This window comes from Salmo trutta, chromosome 29, assembly GCF_901001165.1.
Source record: "Salmo trutta chromosome 29, fSalTru1.1, whole genome shotgun sequence".
Taxonomy (NCBI): Eukaryota; Metazoa; Chordata; class Actinopteri; order Salmoniformes; family Salmonidae; genus Salmo; species Salmo trutta.
The window spans coordinates 40,197,247-40,216,177 of NC_042985.1; the positions used below are offsets into that span (position 1 = coordinate 40,197,247).

General features: G+C 40.0%; 1 protein-coding gene across 1 annotated transcript in view; it reads right to left on the minus strand.

Annotated features, from left to right (window-relative positions):
- LOC115167609 (protein kinase C-binding protein NELL1-like) overlaps positions 1-18,931 on the minus strand; it is a 500,899-nt gene that overhangs the window by 309,315 nt on the left and 172,653 nt on the right. Inside the window, exon 10 of the mRNA XM_029722201.1 lies at positions 4,976-5,049. Within this exon, the coding sequence (XP_029578061.1) occupies positions 4,976-5,049 (74 nt within the window). The remainder of the gene's footprint in view (positions 1-4,975; positions 5,050-18,931) is intronic.

Genomic DNA, 18,931 nt, shown 5'->3' on the forward strand with positions numbered 1-18,931 from the left:
AATCTAACTACCTGTAGCTTAGGCCCTGAAGCAAGGATATGCATATTATTGGTACCAATTGAAAGGAAACACTTTGAAGTGTGTGGAAATATGAAAAGAATGTAGGAGAATATAGCACAATAGATCTGGTAAAAGATAATACAAATAAAAAAACAACCGTTCTTTGTATTCTTTGGTACCATCATATTTGAAATGCAAGAGAAAGGCCATAATGTATTATACCAGCCCAGGTGCAATTTAGATGTTGGCCAATAGATGGCAGCAGCGTATGTGCAACATTTTAGACTGATCCAATGAACCATTGTATTTCTGTTCAAAATTTTGTGTCAAGACTGCTCAAATATGCCTCATTTGTTTATGAATAACTTTATGTTCAAAATTGTGCACTCTCCTCAAAACAATAGCATGGTATTCTTTCACTGTAATAGCTACTGTAAATTGGACAGTGCAGTTAGATAAACAAGAATTTAAGCTTTCTGACAATATCAGATGTGCTACTTACAACCTCATGCTAATCGCATTAGCCTACGTTAGCTCAACCGTCCCGTGCAAGGGACACCGATCCCGAAGAAGTTTTAACACGCGCTGCCTTCTAATTATCTATAGGCTATGTTTCAACTTATACATTTCTAATTATTTTCGAACAAGTTGTATTTTCGAACAAGTTTGAATTGAGGTGTGTTCCGCCTCCTCATGAATTCAAATAGAATTAGTCCATTTCAGCATTGCGGACAATTTATGCTTGAGGCTTTATTGAGCTGGATAAACTTCTCTTTTCCAGTTGAACCCACTGCACTTCACTCATGTTTGCGCAGATGAAATATGCATTTATTTGCAAGTCTTGCAAGAATTGGAACACTTTCTTGCTGGTGCACGCTTTGCCTTCCTTGTTGTTTTCCTTACACATAATAACTTTGGCCATGTGTGCGTTCCTATCAAAGTAAGTTCCTTATTTTTGTATATCGTGTTGTCGTTTCTACTGACGGCACATACAGTATGTACACTACCCTTCAAAAGTTTGGGGTCACTTAGAAATGTCCTTGTTTTTGAAAGAAAAGCATTTTTTTGGTCCATTAAAATAAAACCAAATTAATCAGAAATACAGTGGTGACATTGTTTATGTTGTAAATGACTACTGTAGCTGGAAACGGCAGATTCTTTATGGAATATCTACATAGGCGTACAGAGGCCCATTATCAGCAACCATCTCTCCTGTGTTCCAATGGCACGTTGTGTTAGCCTTTTAAAATGATACATTTGGATTAGCTAAGTGTTCATTAGAAAACCCTTTTGCAATTATGTTAGCACAGCTGAAAACTATTGTGTTTATTAAAGAAGCAATCAAACTGGCCTTCTTTAGACTTGTTGAGTATCTGGAGCATCAGCATTTGTGGGTTCGATTACAGGCTCAAAATGGCCAGAAGCAATGAACTTCCTTCTGAAACTCAGTCTATTCTTGTTCTGAGAAATGAAGGCAATTCCATGTAAGAAATTGCCAAAAAACTGAAGATCTCATACAACGCTGTGTACTACTCCCTTCACAGAACAGGGAAACTGGCTCTATCCAGAATAGAAAGAGGAGTGTGAGGCCCAGGTGCACAAATGAGCAAGAGAACAAGTACATTAGTGTCTAGTTTGAGAAACAGACGCCTCATAATTTCTCACCTGGCAGCTTCATTAAATAGTACCCGCAAAACACCAGTCTCAAAGTACACAGTGAAGAGGCGACTCCGAGATGCTTGTGAAAAGGTTAATGAGTTACCGTTTTCTGAATGAACTCAAAAGATAGAAATATCTCTTACATTTTAATCATTAATTAATTATCTTCTACCAGTCTCATTCTGAATGTTGCAAAATCCTTGGAAACCTGCACGAACCCTAGCATAAATGATGAATCAGCGATATACAAAGTGGCTTAATTATTTATTTACTAGCTAACTAAATAAATCACACAGAATTACACAAACAATATAGTTATTGGTTACTAACACAATGCAATTCAAATCCCTAGTGGACTAAACCCGATATGATGGCTTGGTAGACAATGAAAAGGGGTGGGGACAGATAAAGAGCGGGAAAGACAGAATGGACCCACTACATACATACAGCTGAGAACTATGCTCATGTAAATTGTAAATGTGAATACTTTGCACATGAATGGCCACTCATTCGAAATAATTGCAATGTACATATTTACGTGTGTGTATGTCTTTGCTGTCTCTCCGTTGAATACACTCGATGCGTCTGGGGAGTAATTTGACAAAGTCTCTGGTTTGTCCACCAGAGATCAATTTATTTCGCAGTTGTAGCTAAATGGATATGTCAGAGGTACCAATGGTCGTTTGATAGGGAAATGTTCTCGGTCCAGGTTACTAGACTAAAGTACTTAAACAGCTGCAGACTGAATTTTCCTGTATAGTCTTCCTCTTCACTCGAGAAAGTTTCAGAGTGTTTCAAAGTTTCTTAATCATTCATTACGTCCGGTTCACACCGTCACCCTGCTCGGTCTTTAGTTTTAAACCATTTCTCAGCCATGTAGCCACCGCTTCACGCTGTTTGGTCTATATTTAAATTGCCAACCATTCCAACAAGCAGCCACAGCTCCATGTTTTCTGGTCTTTAGTTTTGTAGATTTCTTAACTATTCATGTGTGTGGACTGTGTCCTCACATCCTCTGGTCTATATATATTTTGTTACGAGTCCTATTTAAGAACTCTGGGAAAAGGGGATTTCCCTCCGTTTGTCGTAATGTCTGTGCTCACGTGGGCGTGGCCACTGACTTGGTTAAGACTTCATATGAAAAACAATTCTCATTTAGAAGGCCAACATCACATTACATCTTCTCATAAATAGTTTCATATTTAATCATATTAGTTCCCCAACATTTAGATGTGAATCTTATCACTGGCAGAAATACACATTCAGAGATAGTTGTTGTTCTACTGTCCTTAGTTACATCACCAATTAGTAATGAATTCAACAGGATTGTTCTTTAAGTAACCACGGACAACTCCAACTGTTTGGAATACAGAAATATTGTTTAATTATTCAACCTTTGATGTTACCATTTTGGCGGGAAGAATCTCCTTGTAACAAAAGGGTTTCTTTCCCCTCAATCCTGCCAAACGTAAAGTTTCTACATAGTATTTACGACCGGCCATAAAACTGGTGGGGGAGAAAGAGAGAGGGGGGGGAATCTGGTGCCTATGATCCTCACCCAAACAGGGCAAGTCATGACAACACCAATGAGAAGAAGAGACTTGCTTGGGCCAAGAAACACGAGCAATGGACATTAGACCGGTGGAAATATGTCCTTTGGTCTGACGAGTCCAAATTTGAGATTTTTGGTTCCAACTGCTGTGTCTTTGTGAGATGCAGAGTAGATAAACAGATGATCTCTGCGTGTGTGGTTCCCACCATGAAGCATGGAGGAGGAGGTGTGATGGTTTGGGGTTGTATTGATGGTGACACTGTCTGTGATTTATTTAGAATTCAAGGCACACTTAACCAGCATGGCTACCACAGCATTCTGCAGCGATACGCCATGCCATCTGGTTTGCACTTAGTGGGACTATCATTTGTTTTTCAACAGGACAATGACTCAAAACATACCTCCAGGCTGTGTAAGGGCTATTTGACCAAGAAGGAGAGTGATGGAGTGCTGCATCAGATGACCTGGCCTCCACAATCACCTGACCTCAACCCAATTGAGATGGATTGGGATGAGTTGGACTGCAAAGTGAAGAAAAAGCAGCCAACAAGTGCTAAACATATGTGGGAACTCCAAGACTTTTGGAAAAGCATTCCTCGTGAAGCTGGTAGAGAGAATGCCAAGAGTGTGCAAAGCTGTCATCAAGGCAAAGCGTGGCTACTTTGAAGAGATTTGCTTAGCACTTTTTTGGTTACTACATGATTCTATATGTGTTATTTCATAGTTTTGAAGTCTTCACTATTATTCTACAATGTAGAAAATAGTACAAATAAAGAAAACCCTTGAATGAGTAGGTGTTTCCAAACTTTTGACTGGTACTATATGTCATTGAACTGGGCAGTTCTCCCCTTTAACAACTATGATGGCAGATGATTGAGACTGTAATCTCTGTCTGAAGGAAAGCTACCTACAGAGCACTAAATACCAATGTAAAGTCTAAAGGGGGCCTTAAAATCCTTTGCCTGTCTGCCTGGCTAGTCTCTTTGTAACCAATTACACCAGTAAAACACACTTTCCCTCTTAAAAGTGCCTTTTAAGATAAATGGCAGCACATAGAGAAGAGAGTCCTTTTTTCCCTCAGCGGAATAATGACTTTAATTACAGTCTACCTCAATGCAATACGGTCTCTGTGCTGCCTGCTCCTTAAATTTAACCTGCGACCCAAATGGCAATGTATTCCCAATAGTTCACTACTTTTGACCAGGGCCCATAGGATCCTGTTTGACCAGGGCCCTTTGTTTCTATATTCATAAATTACTCTCAATTACCCTCATATCTCACCCATGGATGAGAAATAAAAAAAGAAAGATTGAACAGATTGTGTCTGGGCTCTGAGAACTAATAAAGCCAGTTGGATAACTAAATAACACAGAGATCAATCTACAGAACTGAGTTGTACAACTTCCTTGTCACAATACTAGTATCACAATAATATGATACTCGATTGAAGGAAGGAAAACAGGAAGCACACTCAACTCTTTGAAAACCTGCTTCATGTAAATATTTTGTGTGTAATAGCTTTGAATATATACAAATGTGACTCTGGGTTACACGTATTGTTGTTCGTGTCTTTGTTTCCAACATTAGGACCGTTATCCTCAATACATGAAGTCTGCTTCATGCCTTGTTTCCTTGCCATGACTATCATGATACTTCACAATACTTCATAGTATCACGATACTTCACAATAGTTCTGAGTATCACAATAATGGTATCATGACAACCCTAATGTTGTTTGTTAGGGAGGGACGGATCTGTTGTTACCTTGCATTCTGTGCACCTCTTCGTTAGCAGACGCTGGCCCTCTGACAAAGTCTGGGCCATGTAGGTGCATTTTGCTGTGGGGACAAAGGAAAAGTACATTATCATTAGTGATATGTGAATGTATACGCTTGCGTCCCACCTACTCAACAGCCAGTTGAATCCCGTGGCGCGTTATTCAAATACCTTAGAAATGCTATTACTTCAATTTCTCAAACATATGACTATTTTACACCATTTTAAAGACAAGACTCTCGTTACAAGACTCTCCACACTGTCCGATTTCAAAAAGGCTTTACCAAGAAAGCAAAACATTAGATTATGTCAGCAGAGTACCCAGCCAGAAATAATCAGACACCCATTTTTCAAGCTAGCATATAATGTCACAAAAAACAAAACCACAGCTAAATGCAGCACTAACCTTTGATGATCTTCATCAGATGACAACCCTAGGACATTATGTTATACAATGCATGCATGTTTTGTTCAATCAAGTTCATATTTATATCAAAAACCAGCTTTTTTACATTAGCATGTGACATTCAGAACTAGCATACCCCCCGCAAACATCCGGTGAATTTACTAAATTACTCACGATAAACGTTCACAAAAAGCATAACAATTATTTTAAGAATTATAGATACAGAACTCCTCTATGCACTCGATATGTCCGATTTTAAAATAGCTTTTCGGTGAAAGCACATTTTGCAATATTCTCAGTAGATAGCCCAGCCATCACGGCTAGCCATTTAGACACCGATCAAGTTTAGCCCTGACCAAACTCCGATTTACTATTAGAAAAGTTTGATTACCTTTGGTGTTCTTCGTCAGAATGCACTCCCAGGACTGCTACTTCAATAACAAACGTTGGTTTGGTTCAAAATACTCCATTGTTATATCCAAATAGCGGCGTTTTGTTCGTGCGTTCAAGACACTATCCAAAGTGTAAATAAGGGTCACGAGCATGGCGCATTTCGTGACAAAAGATTTCTAAATATTCCATTACCGTATTTCGAAGCATGTCAACCGCTGTTTAAAATCAATTTTTAAGCCAATTTTCTCGTAAAAAAGCGATAATATTCCAACCGGCAAAGCGTGTATACGTACAAAGAGAGAGAAAATAAAAGCATGCTATTCCCTCGTGCACGAGCCTGAGTCTCATAGTACTGTTACTGGCCACTATCCAAACGCGCTAATGTTTTTCAGCCAGAGCCTGCAAAGCCACGATTCAGCTTTTTGCCGCCTTCTGAGATCCCATGGGAGCCGTAGGAAGTGTCACGTAACAGCAGAGATCCACTGTAATGGATAGAGATAATCAAGAAGGGCAAGAAATGGTCAGACAGGGTACTTCCTGTACAGAATCTTCTCATGTTTTGGCCTGCCAAATGAGTTCTGTTATACTCAGACACCATTCAAACAGTTTTAGAAACTTTGGAGTGTTTTCTTTCCAAAGCTAATAATTATATGCATATTCTAGTTTCTGGGCAGGAGTAATAATCCGATTAAATCGGGTAGGTTTTTTTATCCGGCCGTGAAAATACTGCCCCCTAGCCATAACAGGTTAAGATACGAACATGATTTTAGTTTTCTAATGAGGTCATTGTTTTTCATATAAACTATGCACAGTGACTAGACATGCCCCGAATTAGGTCATAGACCTTGTCAGCGTGATGGAACCATCTTTTCGACCAGAGTGCTTAAAAGGACTGGCTAAGAATTAACATAGACTAAAACATTGCAGGATTGCTACTGGCGTGTAAAGTGGTCGGGAGCTGAACCCTGAATAATTAATTTACACCAGTAAAGTGTGGAGAGTTAGCTACATGTTGGAAATGCTTAGAACTTAGTCTCAACACGAGGTGAAGATAACCTCACCTACCAGACCAGAAACAATGCCAGTCTGCAGCTGCGCGTGTAAAGTGATTTGGAACTTTGACTATCTACCCGAGGAAATAAGGAGAATATCCCATCTCAGTCAAGCATCTGAGTATCTGCTCTGAAAACACTTCACAACAAGCCAGGACAACTAAGAAGAAGGACATTGTGACCTCTGGTGGACAACCAGGTCCTTACACCCATCGGCCCCTTCCCATAAAAGGATTGATTGGTTTCAACAGAGACATACGACGAACAAAGACATCCACACGTAAATACATGCACTACTTCTTATCCCAAAATGGGCAGTGGTTCGTGTGCAAAGTAAATGGTTGCTGTGAGCATCGTTTCAAAATGTACGATAAGTATTCTCTTTGTCCCTTTTTCTCTGTCTCTCTCTCTTAATTAACCTGTTGGGGCTAGGGGTAGTATTTGCACGGCCGGATAAAAAACGTACCCGATTTAATCTGGTTACTACTCCTGCCCAGTAACTAGAATATGCATATAATTGTTTGCTTTGGATAGAAAACACCCTACAGTTTCTAAAACTGTTTGAATGGTGTCTGTGAGTATAACAGAACTCATTTGGCAGGCCAAAACCTGAGAAGATTCCAAACAGGAAGCGCTCTCTCTGACCATTTCATGGCCTTCTTGATCATCTCTAACCAAAACAGGAGATCTCTGGCATGACGTAACATTTTCTAACGCTCTCATAGGCTCTCAGAAGGCGCCAGAAAGCTGAATCGTGGCATTGCAGGCCCTGGCTGAAAAACATTAGCGCATTTTGTAAGTGGTCGATCAGAGGACAATGAGACACCATGTTTACTTTCTCTCTCTTTGAACGAAAACAACCACTCCTGGTCGGAATATTATCGCTTTTTTACGAGAAAAATGGCATAAAAATTTATTTTAAACAGAGGTTGACATGCTTCGAAGTACGGTAATAGAATATTTAGCATTTTTTTTGTCACGAAACACGTCGGGCGCATCACCCTTATTTACCCTTCGGATAGTGTCTTGAACGCACGAACAAAACGCCGCTATTTGGATATAACTATGGATTATTTGGGACCAAACCAACATTTGTTATTGAAGTAGAAGTCCTGGGAATGCATTCTGACGAAGAACAGCAAAGGTAATAACATTTTTCTTATAGTAAATCTGACTTTGGTGAGGGCTAAACTTGGTGGGTGTCTAAATAGCTAGCCCTGTGATGCCGGGCTATCTACTTAGAATATTGCAAAATGTGCTTTCACCGAAAAGCTATTTTAAAATCGGACATATCGAGTGCATAAAGGAGTTCTGTATCTATAATTCTTATAATAATTATGTTTTTTGTGAACGTTTATCGTGAGTAATTTAGTAAATTCACCGGAAGTGTTCGGTGGGAATGCTAGTCACATGCTAGTCACATGCTAATGTAAATAGCTGGTTTTTGATATAAATATGAACTTGATTGAACAAACATGCATGTATTGTATAACATAATGTCCTAGGTGTGTCATCTGATGAAGATCAAAGGTTAGTGCTGCATTTAGCTGTGGTTTGGGTTTATGTGACATTATATGCTAGCTTGAAAAATGGGTGTCTGATTATTTCTGGCTGGGTACTCTGCTGACATAATCTAATGTTTTGCTTTCGTTGTAAAGCCTTTTTGAAATCGGACAGTGTGGTTAGATTAACGAGAGTCTTGTCTTTAAAATGGTGTAAAATAGTCATATATTTGAGAAATTGAAGTAATAGCATTTCTAAGGTATTTGAATATCGCGCCACGGGATTAAACTGGCTGTTGAGTAGGTGGGACGCTTGCCCATAGATGTTAACCCCTCTCCATCTAACCTCATGTTGTAACAAGCCGTCATATCTTGTCAGTCCACAAGGGATGTTTGTCTCATGCGAGTGTGTATGTGTATTCTGTGTTATTATTTAGTTGGTTAGTAAATAAATAATTAAACCAATTTGTGTAGTACTGAATAATCAGCAAAGGTGGAGGTTCTTTCAGATCCAAGAGGGTCACGACTGTTCAGAATGAGAACTGATGTGGGTAATGATTAATAAGTTACTGTTGTCGATATATTTATATCTTCTAGAGTTTAATTTGGGAGATGGTAACTCGTTAAACAACTTCTTCCATTGTGCTCCAAATTCCTAATGCATTAATTGTTAGATGATTAATTTAATCAGGTAAAAATTAAACATAGCTAGTGGATTGAATAAATAACAGTCATCACATTAATGAAAGTCACGTCACGACATATTGGAGCCCCCGTGCAAGGAATCTAAGACAAAAGTAGGCCTTGCTGTTGAATTCAGTCAATATGAATTGTGTATCAGATTACGTTATACACCATCAGAGCCGTAGCAGGATTAGTTGTTGGGTATGTGTTTTTCCATTTGAACTAGATACTAGAAATATTCCCCTCCGGTCTTGTATACTGAGTAAGGATCAGTGTAGGTTGAATTATGGTATTACATTTCCAGGGTTAGGACATATGGGCCAGCCGATGACGGAAATAAAATAATATATATTTGTTTGGCCAAAGCAAAATTCTCTGTCTCTCGCGTTTCAGCTAGTTCTGCATTTGATGCTAAGCTAACAAAGAAAGAGCAGTCATTCTCCTTTGTTCATTGCAAAATCCCGCCTTCACAGGATTCCCATGTGATTTCAGCTTTCAGGGCGACACCCTGTGTCTTGGGCGATGGAAGTCTCGCCTCTGCTGAAATCCCTTGTGCGTTCAGCTTTCAGGGGCAAGTGGCCCCTTGTGGTAAAAAAAGTATTATTCAACAACGTCAGGGCAAAACATCTTCTCACAATAGTAAAAACTGGTTGCACTTATGATATCCAGCCAATCTCAACTGATTCGATATTGTTGCCTCATTTAATTTAACAAGGAAGTTAATTTACCAAACAAACCTTTTACCAGGTTGATCATTTAGATAAGGACCATTAATTTGTTCCAACCAATGAGACATTTTAAATGTTTCTACATTAACATAGATAAAGCAATGCTTTCAGGTTAATTAAAGTGTAATACCCAGATAGCCTATACAGGTATGATTCATCATTAACATTGATTCATCAATTAAATTTGCTTTTGCAAGTTCATTGAAGCCTCATTCCCACAGTACTGATCCAGTATTGACGGAAGTCCCGCCTTCGCGGGAATCCTGTGTGTTTTCAGCTTTCATGGGTAATGGACCCCTTGTGGTGAAAAAATGCCATATTTGTTTTGGGAAAAAAAGCCATTGTGAGGCCCAATGTCTTCTCACATTTGTTACAACTGGTTTCACTTTAATAATATCCAACCAATCTCAACATTATTGTCTTATTCGATTTAACAAGGAAGTTAAATTGCCAAACAAAACTTTTTACGAGGTTGATCATTTGGATAAAGACCAAATTAATTTGTTCCACCCAATGAGACATATTAAATGTGTCAATTTTAACCTAGATACAGCGATGCTTTCAGGTTAATTAAAGTTTAATTCCCGGAAAACCTGGGAATTTGAGGAAAGTTACTGGAATTTTGTAACCCTATCTAATATACTAATTAGGAAGGAATATGTGACGTTCAGATGATATTTATTGTTCAGATGATTCACTGTCTTTCCATGGTAATTCACAGATTGCAAAGGGTACTGAAAGACTTGAGGTGGCTACAAAAAAGTTTGAGGTTCAAATGTCCTACATTTTTTATTCTGTGAAGGAAAAAAAAAGGCAAATGTGAGTGAGTGTAGTTGGAGGGAAAATAAACATCCCATTAAGAATGCAAGAGATGAAACATTTCTGCATATCCCTTAAGCAAAGGGACATAAATAGAAAGTGAGGCAGTTTGTGTCTACTAGCCCAGTTGATTGTGTTCAGTATCACAGTAGCCCTGCAATCTTAGAAATAAAGGTACGGTATTGTTCCCTGGGGTACAGTCATCATACTCACTCACAACATACAGGTAAGGTACATTCCTGTTTCCCTGGGTACAAACATATTTTGTGTACCCTCAATTATTGATCATACTGATCTGTACCTTTGTTTAGTGGAAAAGCAATGTATTGAAAAAAGGTAAATATTTGTACCCACCATAAGGTACACTGATGAATTATTGCCACATAAAAGGAACTAATGGGTTTGTTACTGGTACCCTAGAAAGGCTAATCTGTACCATAATCATTATCATATTTCCCAGCATGCTAAAAGAGGTTGGTTTTTATGAATTGTTTTTAATTTGTGTTTTTGCATGTACATTGATTTATTAATCTTATGCCACACAAAAATGAATAACATTTTTGTAAACTAATCCTATCACTTAGTTAGATTTGTTGCACCCGTTAGCGAAATAATTGTTCCAGTGTAAATGGCTTAGGTAGTCTCCTCACAATATTTATATTACTGGTAGTCAATCTGAATGCAGGTTAAGGGTGAACAAATTTCCAGCTGTTGGTTATCCTAACTGTGGCTGGAGTCTGATAGGAATTACACATCACTTTGCAAACCAGTATGTGACTTGCAGGTATGGTTGCAAAATAATTGTACATTTACCAGGTTTTCCAGAAATCCCAGGTGGAAAGTTCCTGGAATTGGGAGTGAATAAGCAGGGAATCCTTCAACCAGGAATTCTGGGAAATTTGGGAAAGCTTCCAACATTTTTCTACCCTACTGGCATGTTCGATGTGTAAATCATTAGGTTCAGGCAACTGTATTAGGGTAAAATTAGGCCTCAAAATAAGGCCCTCATGAGACACAGTGCATTCGGAAAGTATTCAGACCACTTGACTTGTTTCACGTTTTGTTACGTTACAGCCTTATTCTAAAATGGATTAACTTTTTTTTCCCCTCATCAATGTACACACAATACCCCATAATGACGAAGCAAAAACAGGTTTTTAAAATGTTAAGGAAGTTGTCATTTAAAAAAAACACGGAAATATGAAATTTACATAAGTATTCAGACCCTTTACTCAGTACTTGGTTGAATCACCTTTAGCAGCGATTACAGCCTCGAGTCTTCTTGGGTATGATGCTACAAGCTTGGCAATCCTGTATTTGGAGTTTATCCCATTCTTCTCTGCAGATCCTCTCAAGCTCTGTCAGGTTGGATGGGGAGCGTCGCTGCACAGCTATTTTCAGGTCTCTCCAGAGATGTTCGATCAGGTTCAAGTCCAGGCTCTGGCTGGGCCACTCAAGGACATACAGAGACTCATCCCGAACCCATTCCTGCGTTGTCTTGGCTGTGTGCTTTGGGTCGTTGTCCTGTTGGAAAGTGAACCTTCATCCCAGTCTGAGGTTCTGAGCGCTCTGGAGCAGGATCTCTCTGTACTTTGCACCGTTCATCTTTCCCTCAATCCCAACTAGTCTCCCAGTTCCTGCTGCTGAAAAACATCCCCACAGCATGATGCTGCCACCACCATTCTTCACAGTGGGGATGGTGCCAGGTTTCCTCCAGACGTGACACTTGGCATTCAGGCCAAAGAGTTCAATCTTGGTTCATGAGACCAGATAAGCTTGTTTCTCATGGTCTGAGAGTCTTTTAGGTGCATTTTGGCAAGCTCCAAGTGGGCCATCATGTGCCTTTTACTGAGGAGTGTCTTCTGTCTGGCCATTCTACCATTAAGGCCTGATTGGTGGAGTGCTGCAGAGATGGTTGTCCTTCTGGAAGGTTCTCCCATTTCCACAGAGGTACTCTGGAACTCTGTCAGAGTGATCATCGGGTTCTTGGTCACCTCCATGATCAAGGCCCTTCTCCCCCGATTGCTCAGTTTGGCTGGGCGGCCAGCTCTAGGAAGAGTCTTGTGGTTTCAAACTTCTTCCATTTAAGAATGATGGAGGCCACTGTGTTCTTGGTGACCTTCAATGCTGCAGACATTTTTTGGTACCCTTCCCCAGATCTGTGGCTCGACACAATCCTGTCTCAGAGCTCTACGGACAATTCCTTCGACCTCATGGCTTGGTTTTCGCTCTGACATGCACTGTCAACTGTGAGGCATTATATAGAAAGGTGTATGCCTTTCCAAATCATTACCAATCAATTGAATTTCCAAGAGGTGGACTCCAATTAATTTGTAGAAACATCTCAATGATGATCAATGGAAACAGCATGCACCTGAGCTCAATTTCGAGTCTCATCGCAAAGGGTACCAAAATATGTAACGTAACAAAATGTGAAAAAATGGAAGGGGTCTGAATACTTTCTGAATGCCCTGTATGTATTGTCATAGAGTTTAATTGTAATGGTAGCATTCACGTAGGAACTCACTTGGTGAAGGCCACAGGACTGAAAATGAATGTATACTACAACCATGTCTCTGTCACTAACAAATAGAGTATAACTCTACAATAACTCTACAATTTACTCAAAGGCAAGGCACACCTGGAAATTATATTGGAGGCGTGGCTTAGTGGGGGTGAGATTTTCAGTTGGCTGTTTTAGGCCACCCATCAGAGGAAGTGTTGACCAGTTTATGTGGCCTTTGTTAGAGGTATGTTTCTCCCACTTTCAAGGAACACATGGTTTTGTCATGTTGGTGGTTCCCTATAAAGGCCAAATGTACCTTTTCTAAAAGCCAGCTTTTGGAAGAAAGGTACTATCTGATGTATGAACTGGGGTACAATTATGTGTATTTGTCACAACATCCACAGAAGGGGGCGCCTCTCCTCGGTCGAGCGGCGCTCGGCGGTCGTCGTCGCCGGCCTACTAGCTGCCACCGATCTGTGTTTCAGTGTCTATTAGTTATGTCTGTTTTTGTTTGCACCTGTTTTGTGTTTGTCATTAGTGGGGGGGTTATTTAGTCTGTCTGTGTTTAGCTAGGATTTGTGCGGGATTGTTCGTTGTTACGTGTGGTGTTACGTATATTATCTAGGCATTAGGGTTGTCGGGCTGTGCCCCGTCTGCCTTTTGCGCGGAGCTTCGTTTAGTCATTCTTTCTGACTTTTATGCTCCCAGCTGTATATGAATCTTGCCCGTGGACTTATTAAATTAAGTTTGTTGTCACGGACCTCCGTCTCCTGCGCTTGACTCACTCCTTAACCTGTTGAGGATCTTATCCCGATCTTATCCCGGTATTGGGATTCATTGTCATGTGACCATGGCGGGGAATTCAAAACTGCAAGAGTAATCATTTCAAAAAATCAAATAATCAACTATTTTCCTCCATTTGAAAGATATATCTCCTAAATCTAACCACGCTGTCCGATTTTCAGAGGCATTACGGAGAATGCATAAAGTTAGGTTATGTGAGGAGAGTACATTGACAATAGCTGCGTGTAATGTTTAGCCAATTCAAAGAAGGGCATCAACAGACAGAAAACTAGCTAGAATTATGCACTTACCTTTGACAATCTGCATCAGATGACACTCATAGGACATTATGTTATACAATACATGCATTTTTAGTTCCATCAAGTTCATATTTATATCCAAAAACAGCATTTACAGTCGCGGTGAAATTCAGAATTTTTTTCGGCTCGAATGCACCCAGTGAATCCAGCATTACAAATCACGGAATTACTATTCGAAAACATTGGTAAATTATAATATTGTCATTCAAAGAATAATATATTATCATCTCGTAATTGCTACCGAAGGGCCAGATCTCAAAATAACTTTACTGGGAAATCACATTTTGTATAAACTGGGTACTATGCTAACAACAATAAGCTATATGCTAAGCTAAGCTAAGCTATACCGTTAGCATTAGCATCATCTAATATCGATAATAACATTCTAAATATCCCCTTACCTTTGATTATCTCCATCAGAAGGCGCTGCCAGAGATCCCAGGTCCAGAACAAATGTGGTTTCTTTTGACAAAGTTCATAATTTATGTCCAAATAGTTAGCGTTCAGTAGGCTCCCACAAAATGAGGTGGGCAGTGTAAAGTCACGTCGAAAAACTAAAGAAAACCTAGTAAATAATCTATTTACGTTTGTTTAAACATGTCAAACGTTGTTTAGCACTAATCTTTTGTTCCATTTTTAACGTGAAACATCAGTAAACATCAGTAATATTTTCACACAACCTATCAAGTGTCTAGAATAAACGATAATGACAAAGGCACTCTTCTCAGATTCATGCGCAGGCGCAAAAAATGAAGTGATGACGTGTCAACTTGTAAGCTTTCTAATTCGGTGTGTATTTATCACAGATGCTTCAAACAACTTTCTAAAGATCGTTGACATCTAGTGGAAGCAGTAGGAGTTGCGAACTGAATCCTTTCTCACTGTGGTATCTTTAAAACAATGACACTAAATAGTACAGCCACAAAATTCTCATTTTTTTTTATCTATTTTTCTCAGGTTTCTGCCTGCAATATGAGTTTTGTTATACTTACAGACACCATTCAAACTGTTTTAGAAAATTCAGAGTGTTTTCTATCCGAATGTGTTAATAATATGCATATCCTAGCTTCTGAGTTGGTGTAGGAGGCAGTTAAAAATGGGCACATATTTTTTTCTAAATTCTCAATACTGCCCCCGTGGCCCGTAGAGGTTAAACTGTTCATTCCGCTCGTGACAGTAGTGCCATCAGAAAGTATTCATACCGCTTGAGTTTTCCCACATTGTGCTGTTTTACAGCCTGAATTTAAAATTGATTAAACTGAGATTTTGTGTCAATGGCCGCCAGTATGTCAAAATATAATTATGTAAAAAATAAAATCAGAAGTAAGAATGTGCTTAACAAGTCACATAATAAGTTCCATGGATTCACTCTGTGTGCAATAACATGCAATTATCTGCAAGGTCTCTCAGTCGAGCAGTGAATTTCAATCACAAAAACAAGGAGTGTTTTCCAATTCCTCACTATTTATTTATTTATTATTTTTGTAATTTAAAAAAAAAGTGAACCTTTATTTAACTAGGCAAGCCAGTTTAGAACAAATTCTTATTTACAATGACGGCCTACACTGGCCAAACCCAGACGACACTGGGCCAATTGTGCGCCACCCTATGGGACTCCTAATCACAGCCGGTTGTGATATAGCCTGGATTTGAACTAGGATGTCTGTAGAGTCTTAGTCCGCTGCGCCACTCGGGAGCCCAAAGAAAGGCACCTATGGGGTAGATGATTAGAAATAAAAATAGCAGACACTAAATATATCCCTTTAAGCATGGTGAATTTATTAATTACACTGTGGATGGTGCAATTAATAACTCCTTGGGCTTAATCAGCCACTCCTTGGGCTACAATACCTATTTTGCCAATTGGCCTGGACACCTTCTACTGCCGACATGGAGCCCCGCCGATTCCATCACGACTGGACTACCGACGTAATCTGCACAAGGGTTTTTTTCAACTGGCTCCTCCCTCGTGACATCCCCTGAATATCCATCTGCTAGCCTGCTAGCTGTCTAGAGCATATCGGACTGTTAGCTGAAGAGGCCCTTCGGACAAATTCTTTGGCCACTATACCTATTTTGACAATTGGCCTGGACCCTTTTACCACATGGAGCCCTGCTGATCCATCACGACTAGTCTGCCGACATAACAGCATGAGGGGGCTACAACAGACTTCTTCCGTTGCGACGTCCCTCTAAGGCCCATCTGCTAGCTTGCTAGCAGCAGCCTGCTAGCTGTCTGAATCGGCGCGTCTCCGGCCCGCCGAGCTACTCACTGGACCCCTATGAACACTCGGCTACGCATGCCTCTCCCTAATGTCAATATGCCTGGTCCATTGCTGTTTTGGTCAGTGATTATTGCCTTATTTCAATGTAGAGCCTCTAGCCCTTCTCAATACACCTTAGCTAACCCTTTAGCTCCACCTCCAACACATGTGGTGACCTCAACTGGTTTAAATTATGTTTCTAGAGACAATATCTCGCTCATCGTGACGCAATGCATAGGTTTACCTCCACTATATTCACATCCTACCATACCTTTGTCGGTACATTATGTCTTGAATGTATTCTACCGTGCCCAGAAACCTGCTCCTTTTACTCTCTGTTCCAAATGTACTAGACAACCAGTTATTTAGCCGTACCCTTATCCTTCTCCTCCTCTGGTGATGTAGAGGTTAATCCAGGCCCTGAGTGCCTAGCTCCACTCCCAATACCCAGGTGCTCTCAATTGTTGACTTCTGTAACCATAAAAGCCTTGGTTTCATGCATGTTAACCTGTCTGGGCTAGGGGGCAGTATTTTCACAGCCGGATGAAAAACGTACCCAATTTAAACAGGTTACTACTCTGGCCCAGAAACGTGAATATGCATAATATTAGTAGATTTGGATAGAAAACACTCTGAAGTTTCTAAAACTGTTTGAATGGTGTCTGCGAGTATAACAGAACTCATATGGCAGGCAAAAACCTGAGGAAAAAGTCAACCAGGAAGTGGAGGATCTGAGAATTGTAGTTCTTTCTAGTCCCTTCCGAAACTACAGTATCTGTGGGGTTACGTTGCACTTCCTAAGGTTTCCATTGGCTGTCAACAGCCTTCAGAAAGTTGTTTGAGCATTCTCCTGTCACTGGGCAGATAATAGGAGCTCAGTTACTGAGTGGACTGCCTGGCAACAAAGGGATTGGATATGCTCGATCCCGCGAGTGCGCTGTTCCTTCTTTTTCTCCGTGAATGAATACGCTATTGTCCGGTTGGAATATTATCGCAATTTTACGTTAAAAATACCATAAAGATTGATTTTAAACAGCGTTTGACAAGTACGGTAATGGAACATTTTGACTTTTCGTCTCTGGTACCGCACTCACGCGTTATGCCTTTGGATAGTGCTCTGAACGCACAAACAAAACAGAGGTATTTGGACATAAATATGGATTATTTCGAACAAAAACAACATTTCTTGTGGAAGTAGCAGTCCTGGGAGTGCATTCTGATGAAGATCAGCAAAGGTAAGAGAATATTTCTAATACTAATTCTGAGTTTAGGTGGGCCCGAACTTGGCGGGTGTCTGTATAGCTTGCTGTGATGGCTGAGCTATGTACTCAGAATATTGAAAAATGTGCTTTCTCCGTAAAGCTATTTTAAAATCTGACACAGCGGTTGCATCCAGGAGTAGTCTATCTATAATTCTTTAAATAATTGTTATATATTTTGTCAACGTTTATGATGAGTATTTTTGTAAATTGATGTGCACATTCACCGGACGTTTTGGTGGGAATACATTTTCTGAACATCACGCGCCAATGTAAAATGCTGTTTTTGGATAGAAATATGAACTTTATCGAACAAAACATACATGTATTGTGTAACATAATGTTCTAGGAGTGTCATCTGATGAAGATCGTCAAAGGTTAGTGCTTCATTTAGCTGTGTTTTGGGTTTTATTGACACATGTCCTTGCTTGGAAAATGGCTGTGTGATTATTTTTGTCTATGTACTCTCCTAACATAATGTAATGTTTTGCTTTTGCTGTAAAGCCTTTTTGAAATCGGACAATGTGGTTACATCAAGGAGAAGTGTATCTTTAAAATGGTGTAAAATAGTTGTATGTTTGAGAAAGTTGAATTATGACATTTTGTTGTTTTTGAATTTGCCGCCCTGACATTTCACGCTAGCGTCCCACGTAGCCCATAGAAGTTAACATTAGAAGCCTCCTCCTGAAGTTTGTTTTATTCACCGCTTCAGCATACTCTGCCAACCCAGATGTCTTAGCTATGTCTGAATCCTGGCTTAGGAAGACCACCAAAAACCCTGAAATTTCCATCCTAACTATAACATTTTCCGACAAGATAGAACTGCCAAAGTGGGAAGAGTTGCAATCTACTGCAGAGATAGCCTGCAGAGTTCTGTCTTACTATCCATGTTTGTGCCCAAACAATTTGATCTTCTACTTTTAAAAATCCACCTTTCCAGAAACACCGCTGCCGCTGCCACTTGCCGCTTGCAATAGACCACCTTCTGCCCCCAGCTGTGCCCTAGACACCATATGTGAATTGATTGCCCCCCATCTATCTTCAGAGTTCGTAATGTTAGGGGACCTAAACTAGGAAATGCTTTTCACCCCGGCCATCCTACAATCTAAGCTAGATGCCCTCAATCTCACACAAATGATCAAGGAACCCTCATAGATATCATCCTAACCAACCTGTCCTCCAAATACACCTCCGCTGTCTTCAACCAGGATCTCAGCGATCACTGCCT